Source organism: Neohortaea acidophila (genome assembly GCF_010093505.1).
Source record: "Neohortaea acidophila strain CBS 113389 unplaced genomic scaffold BDY17scaffold_5, whole genome shotgun sequence".
Taxonomy (NCBI): Eukaryota; Fungi; Ascomycota; class Dothideomycetes; order Mycosphaerellales; family Teratosphaeriaceae; genus Neohortaea; species Neohortaea acidophila.
The window spans coordinates 291,345-311,469 of NW_022985514.1; the positions used below are offsets into that span (position 1 = coordinate 291,345).

General features: G+C 56.6%; 7 protein-coding genes across 7 annotated transcripts; 4 read left to right on the plus strand and 3 right to left on the minus strand.

Annotated features, from left to right (window-relative positions):
- Nucleotides 1-2: 2 nt before the first annotated feature.
- BDY17DRAFT_323770 (uncharacterized protein) lies at nt 3-5,352 on the plus strand (the record flags this gene model as incomplete). Its single annotated transcript, XM_033737079.1, has 3 exons — nt 3-96; nt 169-4,634; nt 4,696-5,352. 3 exons carry the CDS (start codon nt 3-5, stop codon nt 5,350-5,352), a joined length of 5,217 nt encoding a protein of 1,738 aa, XP_033589575.1.
- A 234-nt stretch (nt 5,353-5,586) lies between these two features.
- On the minus strand, nt 5,587-7,014 carry BDY17DRAFT_353290 (uncharacterized protein). The gene is made up of 2 exons (XM_033738234.1): nt 6,921-7,014; nt 5,587-6,864 (listed from the first exon to the last, which is right to left on the minus strand). The coding sequence occupies exons 1-2, from the start codon at nt 6,956-6,958 to the stop codon at nt 5,682-5,684; spliced, it is 1,221 nt and encodes a 406-aa protein (XP_033589576.1). The 5' UTR covers nt 6,959-7,014; the 3' UTR covers nt 5,587-5,681.
- A 1,156-nt stretch (nt 7,015-8,170) lies between these two features.
- BDY17DRAFT_323772 (AEX-3 domain-containing protein) lies at nt 8,171-11,085 on the plus strand (the record flags this gene model as incomplete). Its single annotated transcript, XM_033737080.1, has 3 exons — nt 8,171-8,536; nt 8,596-9,615; nt 9,670-11,085. 3 exons carry the CDS (start codon nt 8,171-8,173, stop codon nt 11,083-11,085), a joined length of 2,802 nt encoding a protein of 933 aa, XP_033589577.1.
- Nucleotides 11,086-11,528: 443 nt separating this feature from the next.
- Nucleotides 11,529-12,240, plus strand: BDY17DRAFT_242684 (uncharacterized protein; the record flags this gene model as incomplete). The annotated part of the gene is made up of 3 exons (XM_033730388.1): nt 11,529-11,842; nt 11,891-12,021; nt 12,074-12,240. Coding segments are annotated over 3 exons (612 nt in total), but the record flags the coding sequence as incomplete, so codon positions are not given.
- A 1,831-nt stretch (nt 12,241-14,071) lies between these two features.
- Nucleotides 14,072-14,792, plus strand: BDY17DRAFT_250543 (uncharacterized protein; the record flags this gene model as incomplete). Its single annotated transcript, XM_033731073.1, has 2 exons — nt 14,072-14,564; nt 14,626-14,792. The coding sequence occupies 2 exons, from the start codon at nt 14,072-14,074 to the stop codon at nt 14,790-14,792; spliced, it is 660 nt and encodes a 219-aa protein (XP_033589579.1).
- Nucleotides 14,793-15,149: 357 nt separating this feature from the next.
- BDY17DRAFT_296627 (proteasome maturation factor UMP1-domain-containing protein) lies at nt 15,150-16,011 on the minus strand. The gene is made up of 2 exons (XM_033733480.1): nt 15,859-16,011; nt 15,150-15,792 (listed from the first exon to the last, which is right to left on the minus strand). The coding sequence occupies exons 1-2, from the start codon at nt 15,859-15,861 to the stop codon at nt 15,325-15,327; spliced, it is 471 nt and encodes a 156-aa protein (XP_033589580.1). The 5' UTR covers nt 15,862-16,011; the 3' UTR covers nt 15,150-15,324.
- Nucleotides 16,012-16,038: 27 nt separating this feature from the next.
- Nucleotides 16,039-19,967, minus strand: BDY17DRAFT_296628 (P-loop containing nucleoside triphosphate hydrolase protein). Its single transcript, XM_033733481.1, has one exon. The coding sequence runs from the start codon at nt 19,884-19,886 to the stop codon at nt 16,296-16,298; it is 3,591 nt and encodes a 1,196-aa protein (XP_033589581.1). The 5' UTR covers nt 19,887-19,967; the 3' UTR covers nt 16,039-16,295.
- Between the last annotated feature and the right edge of the window lie 158 nt (nt 19,968-20,125).

A 20,125-nucleotide genomic window follows, 5' to 3' on the forward strand; every position in this document is an offset into this window, starting at 1 on the left:
CCATGCCGCACCAGACGCGGAGCTCGAGTCGCCTCACCGACGGGCTGACGAGTCGCTCGTCAAGCGATGAGGATTCCAAGACAGCTGTCAAAGTTGGTGCGTCGCTTATCCTGTCAAACTCACATGCCCGACTTGACACCCTTCGCTAATCCTTAATTCTCCGAACAGCTGTCCGCGTGCGACCACCCCTCTCCCCCACCGACCCCGGCTTCGACTTGATTCCCCAGCGCTTTCGAGAGAGCACCTGCGCCGTGCCCACCCCCACCAGCCTGTCGGTGCAGTCACCGCAGGGCAAGAGATTGTTCATCCTCGACCGCGTATTCGACGAGCAAACCACACAGCAAGGCGTCTGGGACTACCTCAGCGACAGCGTCTCGTCGTTTGTGAAGGGGTACAATGTGTCCATCCTCGCCTATGGCCAGTCCGGCTCCGGCAAATCCTACACAATGGGTACCTCTGGCCCGGAAGATCAGGCAGACTCCCAGATCATGGGCATCGTCCCCCGAGCTGCGCAAGCCTTGTTCACCGCGCTGAATGGCGCCTCCCTACCCAAGACGGGCCTCCAAACACCCAAGCGATACTCCACTCAGGTGTTACCGACTTACGCTTCGCTGGCCAAAGCAAGCAACGCAGATCGCAACTGGACGTTGAAGGCGACATATGTCGAGATATACCAGGAGCAACTGCGAGACTTACTCGTCCCCGAATCCGTTCCCGTCCCCGACCGCGCCCCTGTGGCTATTCGAGAAGACACCAAGGGTCGCATTCTCGTCACTGGCCTCACTCAGGTCACCATCAACTCGGTGGAAGATCTCCTTCGCGCCCTGAACTTTGGCTCGGCCATCAGACAAACCGATGCCACCAACATCAATGCCCGCTCTTCACGATCCCACGCCGTCTTTAGCTTGAACCTCGTCCAGAAGAAGAGCGACACTCCTCTGACGCCGCGGCGAGAGAAGCGCTTCTCCACCCCCGTCGAGCCCCTGTCCACCGCGGAAGATTTCATCACCCTGGACAGCAAGCTGCATTTCGTCGACTTGGCGGGCAGTGAGCGGCTGAAAAATACGGGCGCCACCGGTGATCGGGCGAAAGAAGGCATTTCCATTAACGCTGGGCTTGCAAGTCTCGGAAAGGTCATCTCACAACTCTCCTCCCGCAATACACACGCACACATCTCCTATCGCGATTCCAAACTCACCCGGCTGCTGCAAGATTCGCTCGGCGGGAATGCAATTACGTTCATGGTTGCCTGCGTCACACCGGCCGTCTTCCATCTCAGCGAGACGCTGAACACGGTGCATTATGCGCAACGTGCCCGCGCCATCCAGACCAAACCCGAGATCCAGGAGAGCCGGGACGAGAGCGACAAGCAAGCTGCCATCGACCGACTACGAGCCGAGGTTTCATTCCTCCGTGACCAAATTAGGCACTTGGATCATGCGGAAGGGAAAGGTGCGGACGGTCGAGTGCGGCTCGACAAGCAGCAGCGCGGTCAGGAAGCGGATCTGGAAACCCAGCTCCTGGACATGCAGGAGAATTACAACACCCTCAGCAACAGGCACGCCAAATTGATCGCCGAACTCTCTGAAGCGCGCGCTGGCGAATTCTCTGAGACGCCGCTTGCGAATGGTGCCGTGGGCGAGAATGCCATGGAACGCGTGAAGAGGTCGAGCTCGTTCGCCGAGGCCGTTGAAATGATGGTTCTCGAGTATGAGAAGACCATCCAGAGCCTGGAGACATCTCTCTCGAAGACCCGCGGCTCGCTGTCGAGCTCCGAGAGCACTCTCATGGAGAGGGAAACCCGTATTGCATACATGGAAACCATCCAGCAACACCTCCAAGGGCGTTTGCAGAAGATGATGGATCGCGAGCAGAGCAGCGAGGCATATGTCCACGATCTCGAGATGCGGATGCAAGGCTCGAGCACGGGCGAGGAAGCGAACGCCGCCTTGATCAGCGAGCTGCGCAAGGAACTTGCTCGCGTGCGCGAGAGCGAGGCCAGCAACGAAGACTACATCTCAACTCTGGAAGAAAGACTTGCAGAGGCCGAGCAAGACCAGGAGATCATGCAGCGCGAGATCGACCGGCTGGAGCACGTCGTGGAGAGGCAGCGTAGCATCGGCAGACTCGACAATCTGCTGGGCGAGTTAGATGTGGGTCACAACGAAAATGGCCGAGGGGTCAATGGGCACGTGCTCACGATGAATGGTCATCATGAGAATGAAGATCCGTTCACGGAACGCACCAGATCTCTCTCCAGTACTGCTGCGACGCAAGAAGAGCTTTTCGAGGATGGTGGATCTGATTACGGGGTGTTGGGAGCAACGCCGAAGGAGAACAAAATGACATCCGCCACGGAAGATGCCATGCGACAGTCACGCACGCTGACGGAAGCGCACAATGCCGCTCAGGACGATTTCATGGCGGACAAAGTTGAGAACCTCACGCAAGAGCTGTTCGATCTCCGCTCGGACCACGAAAACGTGATGATTGACTACGACAAGCTTCAGCAGAAGTACCAAACGGCGCTTGAGACCTTGGCCAAATTGGAATACGACAAAGAGACACGCAAGATGGATGACGCTCAAGCACCGGGTGGAGTGACTTCTTTTTTAGCCGACGCGGGGATGGAGAGAGAGGAGAAGGCAGAAGGACAGCCTTCATCCTCGCGATCGTTGTTGGAGGAGTTGTCCTCGCGGCCATTATTGAGGTCGTCGTACGAAGATCTCGCGGACAGATCGAGCAATGACCTATTGCAGACTACGGGAGATGCAGAAGGGGACGCTGCGGCCGTCCCGCTCCCTCACGATGAAGAAGACCGGCAGGTCGAATTGGAGACGCTACGGCAGCTGAAGTCAGAGCACGAGAGCACCATTTCCGAGCTGACTGCCAACTACACTTCGCTACACTCCCGTCACGAGGACACAGTCGCTCACGTCGAAGATTTGAAACAGGAACTCGCAAAGGCGCAACGTTCAACTCCCCCGAACTACCGACAATCCTTCTTCAACCGCAAGTCGGTAGACTTGTTCGCTCTCCATGGCGATCGGGCCACCAAGTCGATAACGTCTTTGCGCATCGTCGGACAAGACAACCTTGAGCCCTCGACTGACGCCCGGCAAACCTTCGACACGCATCTGAACACCGTCATGAACGAGCTGAACAGTCGCACTGACGCGCTTCACGCTCTTGAAGCAGAGCTGACATCCGTCAAGAAGGATATGGAGTCGAAGCAGACTATCATCGCTGGACTCACTCGAGAGCGAGGGAGTCTCAAAGCATCCCTGGGCGTGGATTTCTCCGTTGTCAGCCAGATGCGCGAGCAGCTGCTGGAGGGTGAGAATCGCATCCGGACGATCCAAGAACAAAACTCCGTGCGAGAGAAGGAGCTGCAAGAACAGGTGCACCAACTCCAGGCGAGCCTCGCCCAACAGCTGAATCAACTTCCTACGCCCAACGAGGAGAAATCACTTGGCATGCCCGGTGCTTTCATGGTGACGCCGAACCTGGAAGTCCACGAAGATCAAGCCATGGGCGGCGCCTCGCGCCAGTCCCAACCTCATTCTGAAGAACTCGCCAAATTGCAGGCAGAACTAGAAGCCTGGGAGGAGAAACACCGCACTACAGTCGAACACATGCATAGCTCCGAATCGAGGCTGATCAACACAATCACTCAACTGGAGGCTTCGGTGCGTGAGCTGCAGAGCGCCAAAGCACAGACTTCAAGCCCACGATCCTTCAGTTCCAGATCACCATCCAGCGAGACGAACGGCGAAGCAACGGCAGTGATGGCTGTGGCGGGAGAGCGCATAAAGCACCAAGAGATCGTGCATGCTCTTGAACGACAAGTCGAGGAGTACAAAGCCACGGCTGCTAGCCATGAGACGAAGCTCGCGCAGCTCGAAACTTCCTACACCACCATCCTGAAGCAGGTCGAAGGGGATGCGCAAGCGCGCGACTTGGACTCACAAGAACTCAAGACGCACAAAGACCTCGTCGCCAATCTCGAAAACCAGTTGCAAGTTCACAAGTCGGCCATCACCATTCATCAGGAGAGTTTGGAGTCCTTGCAAGCATCCCATACCAAGGAGTTGGACGACTTGAGGACGGCTATGGCGTCTGCCGAGAACCGATCAGCGGAGCGATATGCGGACCTGGAGGCGCAACACAGTCAGGCGACACAGGACTTGCAGGCCCAACTTGTTACTGCGCAGAACGAGCATGCAGATTTGCTTCGTAGCGCATCATCTGCGCTGGGCTACTGGACCGATCCATCCCAAGTGCACGCGAAGATCAAAGGTTTGGTCGAGGAAGGCAAAGACCTGCATACCCGACACTTGAAAACCACCAGCGAATTGAAGAGTGTCCAGGAGGAATTGCAGATCGCGCTCAACAAGCACGTCGACCTCGAGGGCAAGATTGGCGAGTTGACGCAGGTGAACGCCGAGTCGATTCGCGAGCTGGATCGGGCTATGGAGAAGGAAAAGAAGAGCTCTCGCCTTGTCGACGAGCTCGAGGAACAGCTGAATCGTAGCTTCGATTCCAGTCATGCCTCGAATCAACGCTCCAGTCATATTCACGGCGAATTGGAGCAGCAGCTACAGTCGGAGAAGAGGAAGACGCTGGCGCTCGAGGTGAGTTGGCTAGGCGCTCCGACTTATTTACTGGTATATACTGACCTCCTTGAAGCAACAGATCGAGACATTGCACCGGCAGTCCAACCACTCGAACGGCTCGGGTGGCAGGGAGTCGCTGTTGCCCGACGCCCTGGGACGGAACGGATCAGGAGCATCCCAAGGCCGTAAACCAAACGGCACGACCGGGCTGCCCACACCACCCCCTTCCATTCCGCTGCCGCCGCTTCCGTCCTCGCCGACCAGTGCAGTGATGCCGAGTAGTCTCGATGGCCGAGCCGCTTCCCCTCCGTTACAGCGCGGCTCTCCAGTGACCAACAACTCCCCACCCGGCTCCCGACACACTTCGAATGAAGTTCCGCGCGCCGCCGCACAGCAGATAGAGGAACAAGAGACGCGCATCCGCACCATCGAAAAGCACCTCTACGCCGAGAAGCAACTGACCGCCACGCTGGAAGAGGCGCTGGTGGATCTGGAGACGAGCGCGAACCGCACCAAGGTGGAGATGGAGAGCTGGCGCAAGAAGTACAGCGCGCTGGAGGAGGAGCTGAGTGGGTTGAGGAAGCAGCGCACCGAATCGCGCGCGAGTCTGCAAAAGGTGGAGGAGGAGAGGGAGATGAGGGTGCGGGCGGAGAAGGCGAAACAGGCGCTCGAGGAGCGGATGCGGGAGTTGAATTCGTCGAAGAAAAAGAAGAAGAATACGCTGAATTGCTTCTAAGAGGGGCTATGATGGGGGGGACACACACTAACGCGCACGACGACTTTCCTTTGTTTGAGTGTATTTGTAGTATAGCGAGCGGTGCTGGTCGGGATCGCATGAGACGAGGCGGACACGACGGGATTGAGAGCGATGAAATTCTACTAGAACGAGGCGATCCGGCACAAATGGCCTCGATGTATGTTGCTGTGTGTAGATAACAGTGTGGTGGTGATAGGGAAGAGAAATGCCATTGGCTCGTCTTCCTGCAGAGCGCTGTCTAGTCGTTATCAAGCTCATTGCCTGCGCAGATTCTGGTGCGTCTTCTAGTGCACCGCAAGTGACTCTCGTCAGCTACGCAAGTCTCGTTTGAGCATTTTGAGAATGCTATTTGCATCTAGTGGCTGTTGAGCATTCTGTGAAGCTTCGGCTGGTGTAAAGGCAGCATTGCCATGTCTGTCGTTATTTGTACTTTGATGGGCTCCAGGAGGTTGCAAGTCGTCTGAAGCTCTGGGAGTATACTGGCTCTCCAGTATATAGCTTGAAGGGAGGGCCGCAGGCGGGTAGGGCAGTACGTAGATTGTAGGATACTCGTGAACGATTCGGTCCCGCAATGAGTCGGTGAGCGACAGTTGGGCATCCAACACCACCAGCACTTTGGAGTTGGATGTTGTACCAGGTTTCAATAAGTAGTAATGAGTTTCGGTTTGATGGGTCGCTTCCACTGCCAGTGTAGCGTCCGCTGACGTGCCCGCAGTCGGATCACGGTCATCATCATCATGCGTGTCGTGAGGTTTGTCAGTGTCTTGTGCTGCTGCATCTCCCAGTGGGTCCTGGTGGTCATGTACATCACTTCGACGTGGGCTGCCCATGTTCTGCAGCGATGTTGTGCCAGGTGGTACCGCTTCCGGTGAGCGTAGGCTAGAGTCCGCGACATGTTCGTTGCTCGCATCCACCTTCCTTCGCTTGCGATCGGAAGATTTGTTCGCCGAGCTCGCACCCTCGTGTCGACGTTTGGCAGCGTTGCGTTGCTGCGCTTGATGGAGCCCATGGAGCTCAGCGATAGACTTTGCGGCAGGACAGTCGTCCTGTAAATACCGATTCCCATCCGCATCAATCCACTCCATGGTCCAGAAGATGGTGCCGCTCTTGGTAGCGCGGGTACGATTAGCTTTCTGCCGGCTCATTCCCAGAGGCGCATGGTGGACGGTGATACGGTGTTGCTGAAGATACTGCTGCAGCTGACTTCCCGGCTCCCATGCGCGCGACACCGCTGTGGGCTTGGCCGGATCCACGCCAATGCCACGTTCTTGCACGTTCTTGGTGCCATCGTCGAGGGTGCGCTCCACGCGTTTGAGATAGTTGTAGTCGTGGTCGACCCCGGCCGGCGTGGCCCACTGGCTTTTCTTCACGTACGTGGCGGGATCGCGTTTGCCGCTGCACGATGCTCGCTGCTGGTGGCGCTTGTAGCACGGTAAGGAGCAGGTCTGCGCCTTACATCGCGGGCACTTGTATTTGGGCGGTTGAGTGTGACTTGAAGCGGGTTAGCCGTGGGTTCGTTGGTTGGGTTGCGCCAGGTCTACACGCACCATATCGAACACAGGTCGGACAGCAGCGGCTGATCCATCTCCTGGTCGATCAGTCTAGAAATGGCAGGTGATCAAGTGTGAATACGATGTATGCATGATGGGATGTCACAAAGAAAATGTCTTTACAGCCTTTCGAGATTGACAAAGTCGCGAGCCTTGGCGTTTTTCGCCAGCATCCGACCAACATATTCAAACAGTACGACGACGGATCAAGCTCCTGACCAAATCTAATAGCAAAGTACGTTTTTGCATGCATCCAGCATTTATTCCGGAGGCCATACAACAATCTTGCATCGCGCATGCTGGCGTGGAGAGATGGGGAAGAGGCCGCTTCAGCGCTTCACCATTCGGCCGTCAGTGACGACGAGAGGAACAAGACTACCTCATGACCAATCTAGAGTCCAAATGGATGCACGAGTCGATGCCCGTCACAATTGTAACGACGGCCTTTCCAAAAAACCTCTTGAAAGACGGACATTTGCGTCACGATGTACCAGCGGTTTCACGATGGCGATGGCGGAAGTATGACCCCTTTCCGTCGCTCATCTCATCACACCACGCCGGCTTGACCATGCGCCGGGTGGCGTGGCCGGCGTCAATTACCTTATCACTTGACAGATGAAGGCCGGCGGGTGTGTAGCTTTCGCGCCGCCCATCACCCTGCTGCTGAAGGCGCGTGCTGTGTGCATCGTGTTGTCCACCATGCGACGAGCATATCAAATAGCTGAGGTATCGAGTATTGCCGGTCTTCCCATCATAAGACTCCCCCATGTCGAAAGGTGCATTGGCCATGCAGGGGTAACCCCACCGCGCGGAGATCACCGCTAGGCACTTCACGGTATAGCCTGACGGGCTCGAGCTAAAGTGGGCTCGTGGTCAAGATTTTAGGTTCGATCTCTCCCTCCTCCCGGTTTCATCCAAAGGAGTCCGAGCATATTGCAGTGCCATCTTCGACGCACCGTCCAACTCCAGTCCTACCCGCCGTGCCCCCCCGTCTCCTCCCATCTCCGCCCTCCGAGCTTCAGCGGATCAGCGCGCCAAGCAGCAGCTGCGCCGTCGCTGTGCCCCTTCCGTCAAGTCGTGCTCCTACCGTCTCAGCTCTCCAGCTGCTTCTGCGAATCCAAGAGGCTGCAGGCAACACGGGTCTTGGGGGCAGATCACAAACGCAGGACGTCAGAATCTCCTGCAGTGTGCACAAGACGTGCGACCAGACCTCGCGCGGCTGCCGGCATACCTATCCCTCCCTCGTCATGGGGCCCTCCTCGGCCTCGAGGCCTCGCTCGGGCGAGTCGCGCCCTCTCAGTCGCGACGAAGACAACCTCATGATCCCCAACCGAACCTCGTCGTTACACTCGCGCATCGCCCAACCTGGCCCAGACACCCTGGCGCAGGCAAAGCCGCAACAAAAGGCCCCCAAGACATTGACCCATGCGTACATGGTTTGCGGAGTCGGGAGGGAACCATCACAATGGGTCAAGGCACCCGCACCGGTGCAGGGAAAGATCGCGCACATGAAGGGTGCCGTCGGCCAGTTCTGGCTGCCGGAGATCCTCGGCAGCAGTCCCAGACTCGAGCAAGATAATGAGATTGCTCGATCTCTCCATTCCGCCATGAGGGTGCGTCGTTGACAGATGCGGTCTCGTCTTTCCACAGCCTCGCTGACTCTCCTTTCCAGGCTTGCTTCCCGCATGATGTCGAAATCTGCACCGGCGCCACCCAACCCCATTGTGTGCATCATGCCTTTGTCTTGCAGCAGGACTCCTCCCATACTCTGTACGGCATCGCACTGCGAGTGTGGTCGCGAGCAGACGAGAGACGAGCGGAGACCATTCGTGACCTTCGCAGACGTACCGAGCCCGACTACTACGACTCCCCGGGCGAGACGTATTGGATCCCTTACTGCTTGAGCTTCCTCTCGCGGTATCCGCTATACAACCTGCTCGGCGACTACCTCCGAGGCATGTGGATCCACTGGAACAAGGCCACCAACCTGTTCCACGCAGAGGAGGTGTCAAGAATCCTGAGCTTCCCGGCTCCACGGCTGAATGACCTCGTTCGGATCGACATGAAGGATTATGCTCTGTGCTACCAGTTTCCCTCGACGCCGACCGGCTTCCAGAACTTCGCAATGTGGCCATTGTTCTGCTGTCTGTCGATTCCCAATATCGTGGGCATTCTGGAGGCTGCTGTGTCGCCCACTCGCCGCATCATCTTTATTTCGCACTACCCTGCGATGCTGACCGTCGCAGCAGAGACGATCCGTTTCATGGTCCGGGTATACGAGTGGAGTGGCTTGTATGTGCCCGTGGTGCACGCCCGTCATGCAAAGGAGCTCGTCCAGGAGCCAGGTCCATACATCCTTGGCATCACTGCCGAATGCCGCACCCTATTCACCGCGCCATCAGATGCCTTGGTCATCGATCTCGATCGCAATTTCGTCCTCACATCCAGCCCGCCCGACGTGTGGAGCTCGAAGCAGCGCACGAAACTCATCACTCGTATGACTGGAGCGCTCAATGGCGACGTTTCCCCGTCTGGCGTCCCACAGCACCTTCGATCGGCGTACGGAGGTGGCAAGCTTATTCCCGCCGGTCAGATCATCGTGATGCGTGGAGAGGTGGAAAGTGTGCAGGAGCCGGGTTGGTGGAATCAGGACAATCTGATGAAGGTCATGGACCACGCCTGTGAGAAGTTGGTATGACGATATCCGCAGAGGAAGTTCAGATGGATTTGCTAACGCTTGACCTAGGGTAAAAACACAGGGTTCAAAGCGGTTTTTGGCGGGCCTCAGAAAAAGTCTCTCGTGACCAAGGTGTCGATGAGGCATCTCAACGAGATTGTGCGTGAGCGGAACCAGTATTCCCGCGATGCGATGGAGGCGTGGCAGGACTTCATCAATCTGAAGGGGCGCATGGACACGGAACTGACCAAGGTCACAAAGCGGAACAACTTCTTGGTGGAGGAACTGGAGAGCTGGAAGCAGCAATTCTTGAAGTTCCAGGCCTTCGCGGAGCAGCTGACAAAGGAGACGAATGAGCTGAAAGTGAAGATCGACAATCACAAACGCGAGAACCGGCGCCTGACGACGCTTATCGATCAGCAAAAGGATGACGCTGCCAGATTGGCCGTACGCTTGTCTGGGACCGAGAAGCAGCGAGATGACGCGCTTGAAGCACTCGTGCTCCAGCAAGAAATCGCGGAAGAGCTGGAGAGAGAGCGGAAGCGCAACACAAAAGACATCTCCGCTATGCAGCACACCAATGCCGTACTACTGCGCCAGCGCGACGAGGCTCAGCGTGTGGTTCTGCATTTGCGTGCATTGATCGACGGCCAGGCGCATCACATGCAGCATATTGTCAAATCACTCGGCGAGATGCCAGACAATGCCAACGTCCTAGATGCAGACGCCAATGGAGAGGCGGAGGACAAGGATGAAGCCGACGCGGAATTGGATCGTGAAGTCGGCGGCTGGGGCTCGAGCCTGCCGTCCAGAGCGAGCACCAGAGTGTCGAGCCGTATGGGCGGTGAGGAAGCCTCGCTCATGAGCTCCGTGGCTCGCAAGCGCTTGTCGGAACTCAGCATGACTGACGTCGCAGACCGCCACCTCCGCGAGAAGACTGATGCGATTGCATACATCATTCGCAACATCTCGGAGCAGTGCGCGGCTGCCGTCGAAGGGCTTGATCTCGCTCGTCGCGCCGAGACGACTAGCAGCGAAGCCGACGACGATACCCCCTCGGAGTCGGCAAGGAGACGCAGCAAGCGGCCGATGAAGAGTCTCTCGACCACTTCTTTCGACGGCGATTTGCAGTCGATGATCTCCGAAGATGACTACAACGATGGGCGGAGCGATGCCGCCAGTTCGTATCTCCATCCAAAGCGATCGTCGAACATGCCGTCGACCCCCGACCTCATCCACGACCGCAGCTCCACCAGCATGAGCACTAGCACGGAGAGCACCATTGCCACGCCGCTTCGACAGAGCCTGCAGAGCCAGTACAAGGGGCAACACGGCGATATCCCCGACATCCCGACGAGGATCTTGGATGAAGATGAGGAGGCGGCGGAGGGCGCCATCCGCATAGAGGCAGCCTCGGAGACCTTGCCGAAAGTGACACCGGGGGCATTCCCCACTGCGGCAGAAGAACAAGTCGGAGCTGTTTAGAAGTGGTATTCCCCAAACTCGGTTGTTGGCTGGTTAGCGAGCGAAGGGTTGTCTGGCGCGGCCCGGGACATTTTTCTTCTTCCTACCCCTTTTCACGATACCACTCTCTCGGCAAGTGTAAACAGAGGTGCGTAGCCGTTTTCATCTGTACTCATATCATCATTGTTGGGAGCGAGTTTAGCTATTGTCGATATCATCGAGCGTTCCAAGTCCAACGCCGGAAAGCGGGTGCTTCGCACCTGCCTCGCTCGTGTCTGACTCTTTCCTTCCACCTACCCATCTTAACTGCATGTGATCCACATGTACCTCTGCTTGTTTCGGAAGTCCAGTTTCCATCAATTCCAGTCTCTTCTCATCGACCAGCCTTGGGAGTCGTGCCTCACGCTCCGAGTCTCGGTCACAGTCCTTGACGGCACTATCATACCCGCCGCGACAACTGCGAGATGGACTTCCTGTTGCGCTGCAACTCGCTCAAATGCAGGCGGCAGTTGAATGACCGCGCCGTCGTGACGACATGCAGCCACATCTTCTGCATTGCGTGCTCCGAAGCGCTGGGCCTGGCGAGTGCCAATGTCAGCAATCGCATCTGTCCGGCGTGCGAGATGCAACTTAGCAACCCCGACGATGCCGTCGCCACCCAGCTGAATCCCACCGAGGACTACAAGACGTCTGTCTTGAGTGGCCTCAGCCCCAGCATCATCCTGGAGTGTGCCGGACGTGGCCTGTCGTTCTACAGCTATCAGACGACGCAGGAAATGTGAGTGGCGGTCACTACGCCGCGAGGTGGTTTGCTGACGGTGCCCAGAGTGTATCAGGAATATCTCGCAAAGACTCTGGCCGACAAATACAACACGTTGAGTGGTCAGATGGACAATGTCATCCACGATGCGAACACGGAAATTGCCAGTCTCCGTGACAAGCTACAAGGCGAGTCAAGTGCCTTGCAATGGAAGCGAGATGCAATGCTAATCGCAAGCAGCCATGCAAGGCGACCAACGGGCGCTGGAGAAGCAGAATCGCGAACTGGCCGATGCGTTACGGAAGAAGTCCAAGACCGAGGCGCAGACTCGGCATCTGTACAACGCGCTCAAGCGGCAGCAACTCGCGGGCGGGATCGAATTGGCGGCGGAGTATGACGCGGAGAACGTGGTACAGGCCGTGCATCACCGCGCTTCGAACGGGCCAGAGCATGCGGTGCAGAGCAGAGCAGCAAGCATTAGCAGTGGAAGGGGCCGCAGTGAACGGCCACAACCTCACACGTGGAGCCCGAGCGTGGGAATTAGTCGTCACGCCGTGCAGAACGCTCGTAAGTCGCGCTTGAGAAGTAGCTTGGCGGTCACTGAGCTGATGCCATCCAGACCAAGCAGGCATGCCCGATACGCCGTCTACACATCGCCAGCGCCTTTCAGGTCCAGTGCAGGGTCTTCGTCAACCAGGGGCCAACCGCAATGTGGCTGCACGATCTCCATTAGGGGTGCTCGATGCCAACGCATGCCGAGGGACCAGCAACATCGAGTATGGAGGGATGAGTGCCGGGATCAAGGTCGGGAGGCAGCTGCATGGGCCCAGTCCTCTTAATCACGGGGCAGGTTCTGCTCGATCCGGCGGGTCTGGTGGGTATATCCGTTAGGCATATGGTGGTTGAGGACGGGGCGAGAGAGCGTCCCCCGGCGTATCTTCCTAGTTGCGTGGAGAAAGGTCTAGCAGGTGATGAGCAGGAAAGAGTTTGAGACTGCCTCGAGATCTTTCTGAAAGAGAGCCCTTACTTCATCTTGTACGTTTCACTGTTTCCAGTCGATCCCGAGCAAAAATTGCAGCCTGGCTGGATCTACTACAAGGCAATTTTCCAAAAAATTGGTGATCCAATGTTGACAAGGGTGGGCTAATGGCAAGCATTAGCAACGAATACAATACACCGACACCGAGAAAAGCAGGCGAGGCTCACATTTGAACCCACGAGGCAACGCCACTGCGGAATCTGCTTAGGCAAACCTAAACGCAGCTCCATAACCACTCGGACACCTTGCCGCAGTTTGCTCGGAGTTAATGGAAATGGAATTTATCCTCATCGACAATATACCCGAGTTTACTCCGAGCCTTGGATGATCATTGACGATCCAAAGGCATGCAGCATGGCAGAAGGAGACCATCCACAGCTGCTTCTCCAATCAATGGACCGTGGTAACTACATGTACCTCTCCAAGTATCTCGACGGCAGTTTCAGTGGTTTCTCCGCCCGTAAAGATGCATTGAATAGGTACCTTAGCTAGGAAAGGGAGGATTGGCTGACTTGCCGGGTTCCTGAGGCGGCCGCGCGTGCCGCTCACTGCCGCCAACTTCCAGATCGGCGCTCTGCCCGCGGCCGTCATGGACACCAAGATACTTGGGTGAAGGCTGCTTTCATCTGGCCAATACCAACATTCTTCCCTTCAACCAGCTACCGAGTGACGGTCGATTGTAACAGGCCTTGCCACCCACCAGAGAAACTTGGCGAGTGAGCGAGCACTGCGCCGGACTATTGAATTACGAGCGGCGGACAATTGATTCCTCGTAATAAATCCTTCTCCCCCAATCATCCCGCCGTCGTTTCCGCGAACGGACATTCAACGGCCACCGGGATTCCATCACGCCCCTTCGCCCCATTGCATCCCCGTCGCCGACCACCGACCCATTACCCATCTCTACAACCATCCACACCCTCGTCCACTCTCGTGCAATATCGTCATCCACCGCAAGACCCCCCAGTCTGCTGCGACACCCCCGATTGTATCATCGGTAATCTTGGCGTCACCGCATCGAACTTGGCACGGGACCAGCGAACAAGACCCTTCCGCCTCGCTCGAGCGCACGCCTGCTCCCATCGAGCAGCCATAGTGGACGCCGGCCGACCATGGCTACCGCATCAGATCCCTCCCCAAGCACGCTGCCCCCGACCGCGCCTGCGCAGGATGCAACATCCCCCGTCCCTGCCTCGTCAGCAGTCGAGATGAGTGACCTATCATCCCCTACCGCTGCTGCGGAGAAGAAGACGCAACAAGACACACACGCCAACGCGCCACCGCCAACATCCACATTACCCCCTTCCGAGCCATCGACCTCCGCCCTCACCGCCACAGATGCCGAAGCCGCCTCGACATCACCACCCGAGCCGCTCGAGGGCCTGGGTCCCGCCTCCGAGCTACCCATCGGAGCCCCGATTGCCTCCACCCTCACCGCATCTCCCGCCCTCGCCATCACCCTCATGCTCACCACCGGCGCGAGACATCCCTACCGAATCGACGAGAAATACCTCAAGAACCGCAAGGTGGAGGCAGAGGCGCAAGACGGCACCTTTGACCCGAGGGAGATCAGCGCGTACCAGCTGAAAGAGTTGATCTGGACGGACTGGAGATCGGAGTGGGAGCCGCGACCCGCAAGTCCGAGTAGCATTCGCTTGATTATTCTAGGCCGTTTGCTGGAGGACAAGAGCCCCTTGAAAGGTGTGTTTCCCCGTCTGCTGGATTTCACGAACTATATATGGCATACTGACAAAGACCACAGACTTCCCATTCAAACTCGACAACCCTAATGTTGTGCACATGACGGTGAAGCCCGCGGACTTCTTGGACGATGATGAACCGGGGGCAAAGGGAACGGGCAAAGGACAATCGATCAGAGGGCGAGATGGCGAAGACAGAGGCGCTGGCTGTCGCTGTGTCATATTATGACAACCCTTACCCGGTAAAAGAGGGGAGCGACAGGACAAGGGAACAACTGTGGTGGCCGCCCAAGGCTTGAGAATCTACTCGATTCGGCGCTGCTGGAGGAGCGTGAAGATGCCTGAGCCACCTACGACCCATCATCAGCAACATGGTACATGCGGGATGCGGAGCGCATAGACTTGCATTCGGGGTGCTGAGAGCGCTGGCGGTGGCAATGGGCAGCACTTGCTGTCTTGAGATACATCACACATTCTTTTCGGATGGGCGGAACAGTTCACTACGGGAATGTACGGAATAGACTCTGCATTGAGCGGGCGTTTTCAGGCAGCCATATGTACAAGGGTTGGAAAGGAGCGACAGGAGTAGCACTCTGAGCGTGTTGATTACTGTGAATACTAATGCCATCTATTCATCTCGTGCTGAGCGTGGTATGGTACAGCGAGAAGTGAAGTTGGTAGTACATGCGTGTCCTCCCGCCTGCTCTTTCCCAGACACGCATCTGGTGTCCTGGCCGGTCCGTCTGGCATGGCAAGCCACTCTACCAGTTCATCCCAAACCTCCTCTCCATCTCCGTGTGGAAGTCCGGAACATCCCTCATCTCATGTCCCACAAACACATCCTCCCATCCAATCTCTGTATCTCTCCCCGACAGGATATCGGCGTGCAGGCCACCTCCATAGCCAAATCCTCCTCCCAGGCACATGGGCGTCCACTCCCCAGCACGCACAATATGCAGTTCCATCCCTCGCTTCACCGGCTCCGCGATGCCAAACTGTCGTCTCAGCATCTCCATTTGCAACGCATCTTGCTGGGTGCGCCACTGCGCTAGTCGTGATTCGAGGGGATGCGTGGACTGAAGCTCGAAGTGTGATCCTTGCGCTTTCGGGGCGGGAGTGGTGAGGGAGAGGTTGGCGCGCAGAGTGTCGTGCACCCCTGGAGCGGAGGGCGCACCGAGCTCGGCTTGTGTAGTGAGGGGGTGAGAGGCAGGGGGAACGATGCGGAGCGCCTGCGATGATGTGATGTTAGTGCTGCTGGCTAGACGGGAAACAGGATGTTTGCGGCAGAGCCATACCATCTTGGATGGAGCGGAGTGATGCTCTCTTCGATGCTTGTTTGCGTAGAGGCGGGTCTATATCGAACAAAGCATCACAAGGAGTTGCGAGGAGGATGGAGATGGAAGAAGGTGATGAAGTGGTGATGGTGGTGTTTGAGGTGATGCAGGGAGCTGCAAGGCAAAAAGGTGCACGCGTCAGGCGCCGCCGAGTGACGGCTGGCACTCGACTTTTGACCTGCTACCAAATAGTCGTGGGACTTCTTGACCAACCAACCAGAACGTTGCGATTGGACGAAAGCTGACATCTAGTGTCTTCGCTTCCCAATCCGCGCTTCCTCGTGATTGCACAATAAGATACAGATTGACTAGACAAGCTCCGCTTGATTTAGAGGCTCTCATTGCACGAAGCGACACACATTGACGTTTTGAGTCCATCTCATTCAATACTTCTCTGTCTAACCCCACGTTCCTCCACCACCTCTACCTTGTCGTCTTTGCGCGCTCAGTCTCCAATCATCCTCGCCCGCAAATCGGTTATGCAATGGCTGGATGCGTTCTGCTTTCTTCCGCTTGCTGAGCGTGCCGTCCTTGCCAGCTACTTTGAAGAACGTCGGCGCGGCCTCGACAAGCCATTTGGGCTCAATCGCAGTGACATTGTGCATGTACTCGCGCGTCGTCTCCACCAAAGAATGGTAGATGACATGCTCTGCCGCCTTGCCGAATAATGCACTGGCTGGATGCATGTACACTGGTGTGCCTTCCACGAGCGTCTTATATCCCTCTTGGGGATCTTTGCGGGCGCTGTTTCGGAAGAAGCCTGAGCAAAGCGCTTGTCTCACGCGGAGTGTGTCACGACCGCACGACACAACGCGCAGTTTATGCCGCTCCAAGATCTGGACCAGTTGCTTTCGAACATCCTCCGCTCGCCGTATGTTTCGTGGTTGAATGAAGTTCTCGAAACACCACGCGTCACTGTGTCCAGCACCACGCCATCCGTTGTATACGTTTAGAAGTGTCAAGTGGTCACCACCGGGATCATTGAACCTCGCACGCTTCTGGTCGGCTTGTTGCTGCTTGTCCTTAGGTCGGTGGAATACCGTCTGAACGGCACTGATCATCGCAACAATGCTGAGCATCTCGTCTGAGCATCCAAGTTCGGCAGACATTATCAATGCCTTGCCAAGTCCGGGGTCCATGGGGAAGTCTGCCATGCGGCGTCCCAGCCTTGTCAAAAGGCCTTCGTCGTCCAGCGCTGACAACGCGTACAACTCTTCCAGAGCCGTAAGCATAGTGTTTGTCGGCGGCGGGTCCATGAAATCGAACCCCAGTAAATCATTGATCCCCATGGCCTTCAGCATAAGGATTGTGTTCGACAAATTCTGTCTCTGGATTTCTGGAATCGTCGTGGGCAACATTTCTGACTGGAATGCCGATTCGGTGTACAACCTGAAGCACTTTCCTGGCCCCGTCCGTCCAGCTCTTCCGGCTCTTTGCTTCGCCTGGGCCTGGGAAATCGGAGTAACTTGCAGGCGGTCCATACCCAACTTTGCGTCGTACGCAGTCTGTTTGACAAAGCCGGGATCAATAACGAAATAAATCCCGTCGATGGTGATTGATGTCTCGGCGATGTTGGTTGCAATGACAACCTTCCTTGACCCAGCTGCAGCCGGCTCAAAGATCCTCGACGCAATCTCTGATGGTAACGCTCCGTAGATGGGCAGAATGACCAGCTCGGGCACGCTTGGCCCCAAACCCTTCATGCGTTCGTAGAGAATCTCGCAAGACGTGTCAATTTCTTCCTTACCCGTCAAGAACAACAAGATATCGCCCGGCGGTTCTGTCAGGTGGATTTGCATGACTGTTGTCAACGCCGCGTCCAAGTAATCCGATTCGGGCTCGCGTGAGTACATGATCTCGACCGGAAAGGTGCGTCCGGGAATGCTGAGGATGGGGCATTCGTTGAAATACGTGCTGAACTTCTCCGCATCGAGAGTTGCGGATGTCACGATGAGTTTCATGTCCGGTCGCCTTTTCAGCGTCTTCTTCAGCAATCCAAACAACACGTCTGTCGCAATTGTTCTCTCGTGCGCCTCGTCCAGCATAATCACGCTGTATCGACTGAGCTCCGGATCCAGTAGAATTTCTCGTTGCATGATTCCGTCGGTCATGTATTTGATCCTCGTTTTGTCGCTCGTCTTGTCTTCGAATCGGATGGTGTAGCCAACCTCTTCACCGAGTCGGCACCCGACCTCGTCGCTGACTCTGGCCGCGACGGACATGGCTGCAACGCGTCGGGGCTGGGTACATCCAATCATGCCCTCGTTTGCGAAGCCGTCTTCCGCAAGATATTGTGTAAGCTGTGTGGTCTTCCCGCTCCCAGTGTCTCCGACCACGATGAGGAGTTGATACTGCCGCACCGCATCGAGAAATTGTCGTCGCATTTTGAACGCGGGTAGGGATTCACGCTGATCTTTGATTGACATGCTCGTTCTCTTGCCCATGTCGCCTTTGCCGGTTGCGATTTTCTTCCACTCCGGCATGTCTGATCCTGCGCCGTTTTGCTTGGATGGTTTTAGGTCTGACGCAAACCGCCGTTCGCCAGGTGCAATCATCGGGTCGTTCCATTCCTGGCCCAGATCAGTCTTTGCGGCTTCCTGCGCTGCTTTGTCTTGCGACTCTTGTTGGCGGAGGTCGCGTCTCTCCTTCGCGAGCACGTCGCCCTGCATTGCAGCACGATTCATACTTCCGTCGGGTGCTTTGATTACACGGATCGGACTCAGCTCCAAAGACTGCTTCGTCTGTCCAGCCAAGAATGGCGGCTCGTCTTCTTTGACCTCAATGTCGATGTCCTCCTCCTCTTCAATCTCCTCTCCGTTCACTGCCGCGTTGTAGTCCTCGTCCAGATCAGGATAGTCCGATGCTTTAATCACGCCTGAGGCTATGAGCTGCCTAATCTCCCACCGCTCTGGACTGGTCATGCGCTTCTTCGGTCTCCTGCCGACACCATTGCCTTCGATGACGGGAACGGCGGAATCCAGCTGCCCGTACTTGCTCGGCGTGCTACCATTCAGGCCAACAGCGTTGGCGCCCGTAGCACTCTGCAGTCTTCGCCCAGGGTTGAGGTCCTGTCCGGTCGCCTGGTCCACTTCGGCCATGCTTAACGAGACCCTCTGGTCCTGCACCTTCATGACCTTGACCTTCACTTTCTGATCCCTCGCCACCAAATCGGAAGGGTGGTTGACTTTGTACTCCGCCATCGCCGAAACATGGACCAAGCCGTCGACCTTGCCCTTGACATTTGCCAGATTCACGAATACACCAAAGTCCTTGACCCCCGTCACTCGCCCGTCGTAGACTTTGTAGAGCACTGGAGCGTCGTCCATTTGCGGCTGCGGTGGGCGGTCATAGTCATCGTTCCGTCTACTTCGTCCGCGCTCTTTGTGTCCACGTTCCTTATGGTTGGAAGGATAAGGTCTCGTTCGTCCGAACTCATCCTCGAAGAGAAAGTCGTCGTGCTTTTCCTTACGCCGTGGGCTGCGCGACAAAGACCTGGACGGAGATCGTCTGCTGCGCTTGCTACGATGCTCCAGAGGGGCCTTAGCAACGGGACTGATGCTTCGTTTCCGAGTCGCATTTGCTTTCGGAGGACCGGCCATGGACTCGAGCAGCGCAAACGTATCGTCCAGCGCATTCTCGCCTTCATCTGCAACCTTGGGAGGTTCCTTGTCCGGCAGGGCCAGGCCTTTGAACCTGTCTCTTTTGCCCTCGCTGTCCTTCTCTCCACTCGCCTCCCTCGTCTCTGCTTTCTTCCCACTCTTGTACTTGGGATGGAGCGTGCGTATCAGGCGATCGATGCTCTCTGCCAGGCTCTTGGGGAAATCGTAGTCTTCCAGCTTCGTGGCGAAGTCATTTGGAGATGAGCAGTTGGCGTGCTCAGCAATGACGAATTCTGCAATCGTCTTGTCCGACACGCCCATGTGGTTGTCGATTTCCGACGTCACCTTGGACACAAGGGACAGGAGCTCGAGCTGCTCGAGATCGTCCATGGTGTGTGTGGGCGCAAACGGGCGCGGGTGAAGCGATGCGCCGGCGGAGATGTACAACTTCAGAATTGCTTTCGAACTTTCCAGGTTCACGCGCGAATGAATAGGTGTGGCTTGACGCGGAGAAAGTGTGGCACTTCCGAAAGGTGAAGGGCGGAGATCAAAAGTCGTGAATGGCAGCGCGACTTTTGACACGCTCCGCCAAACGCGTTTCCCGCGCGGAATTCTTAGACGCAGAGAGA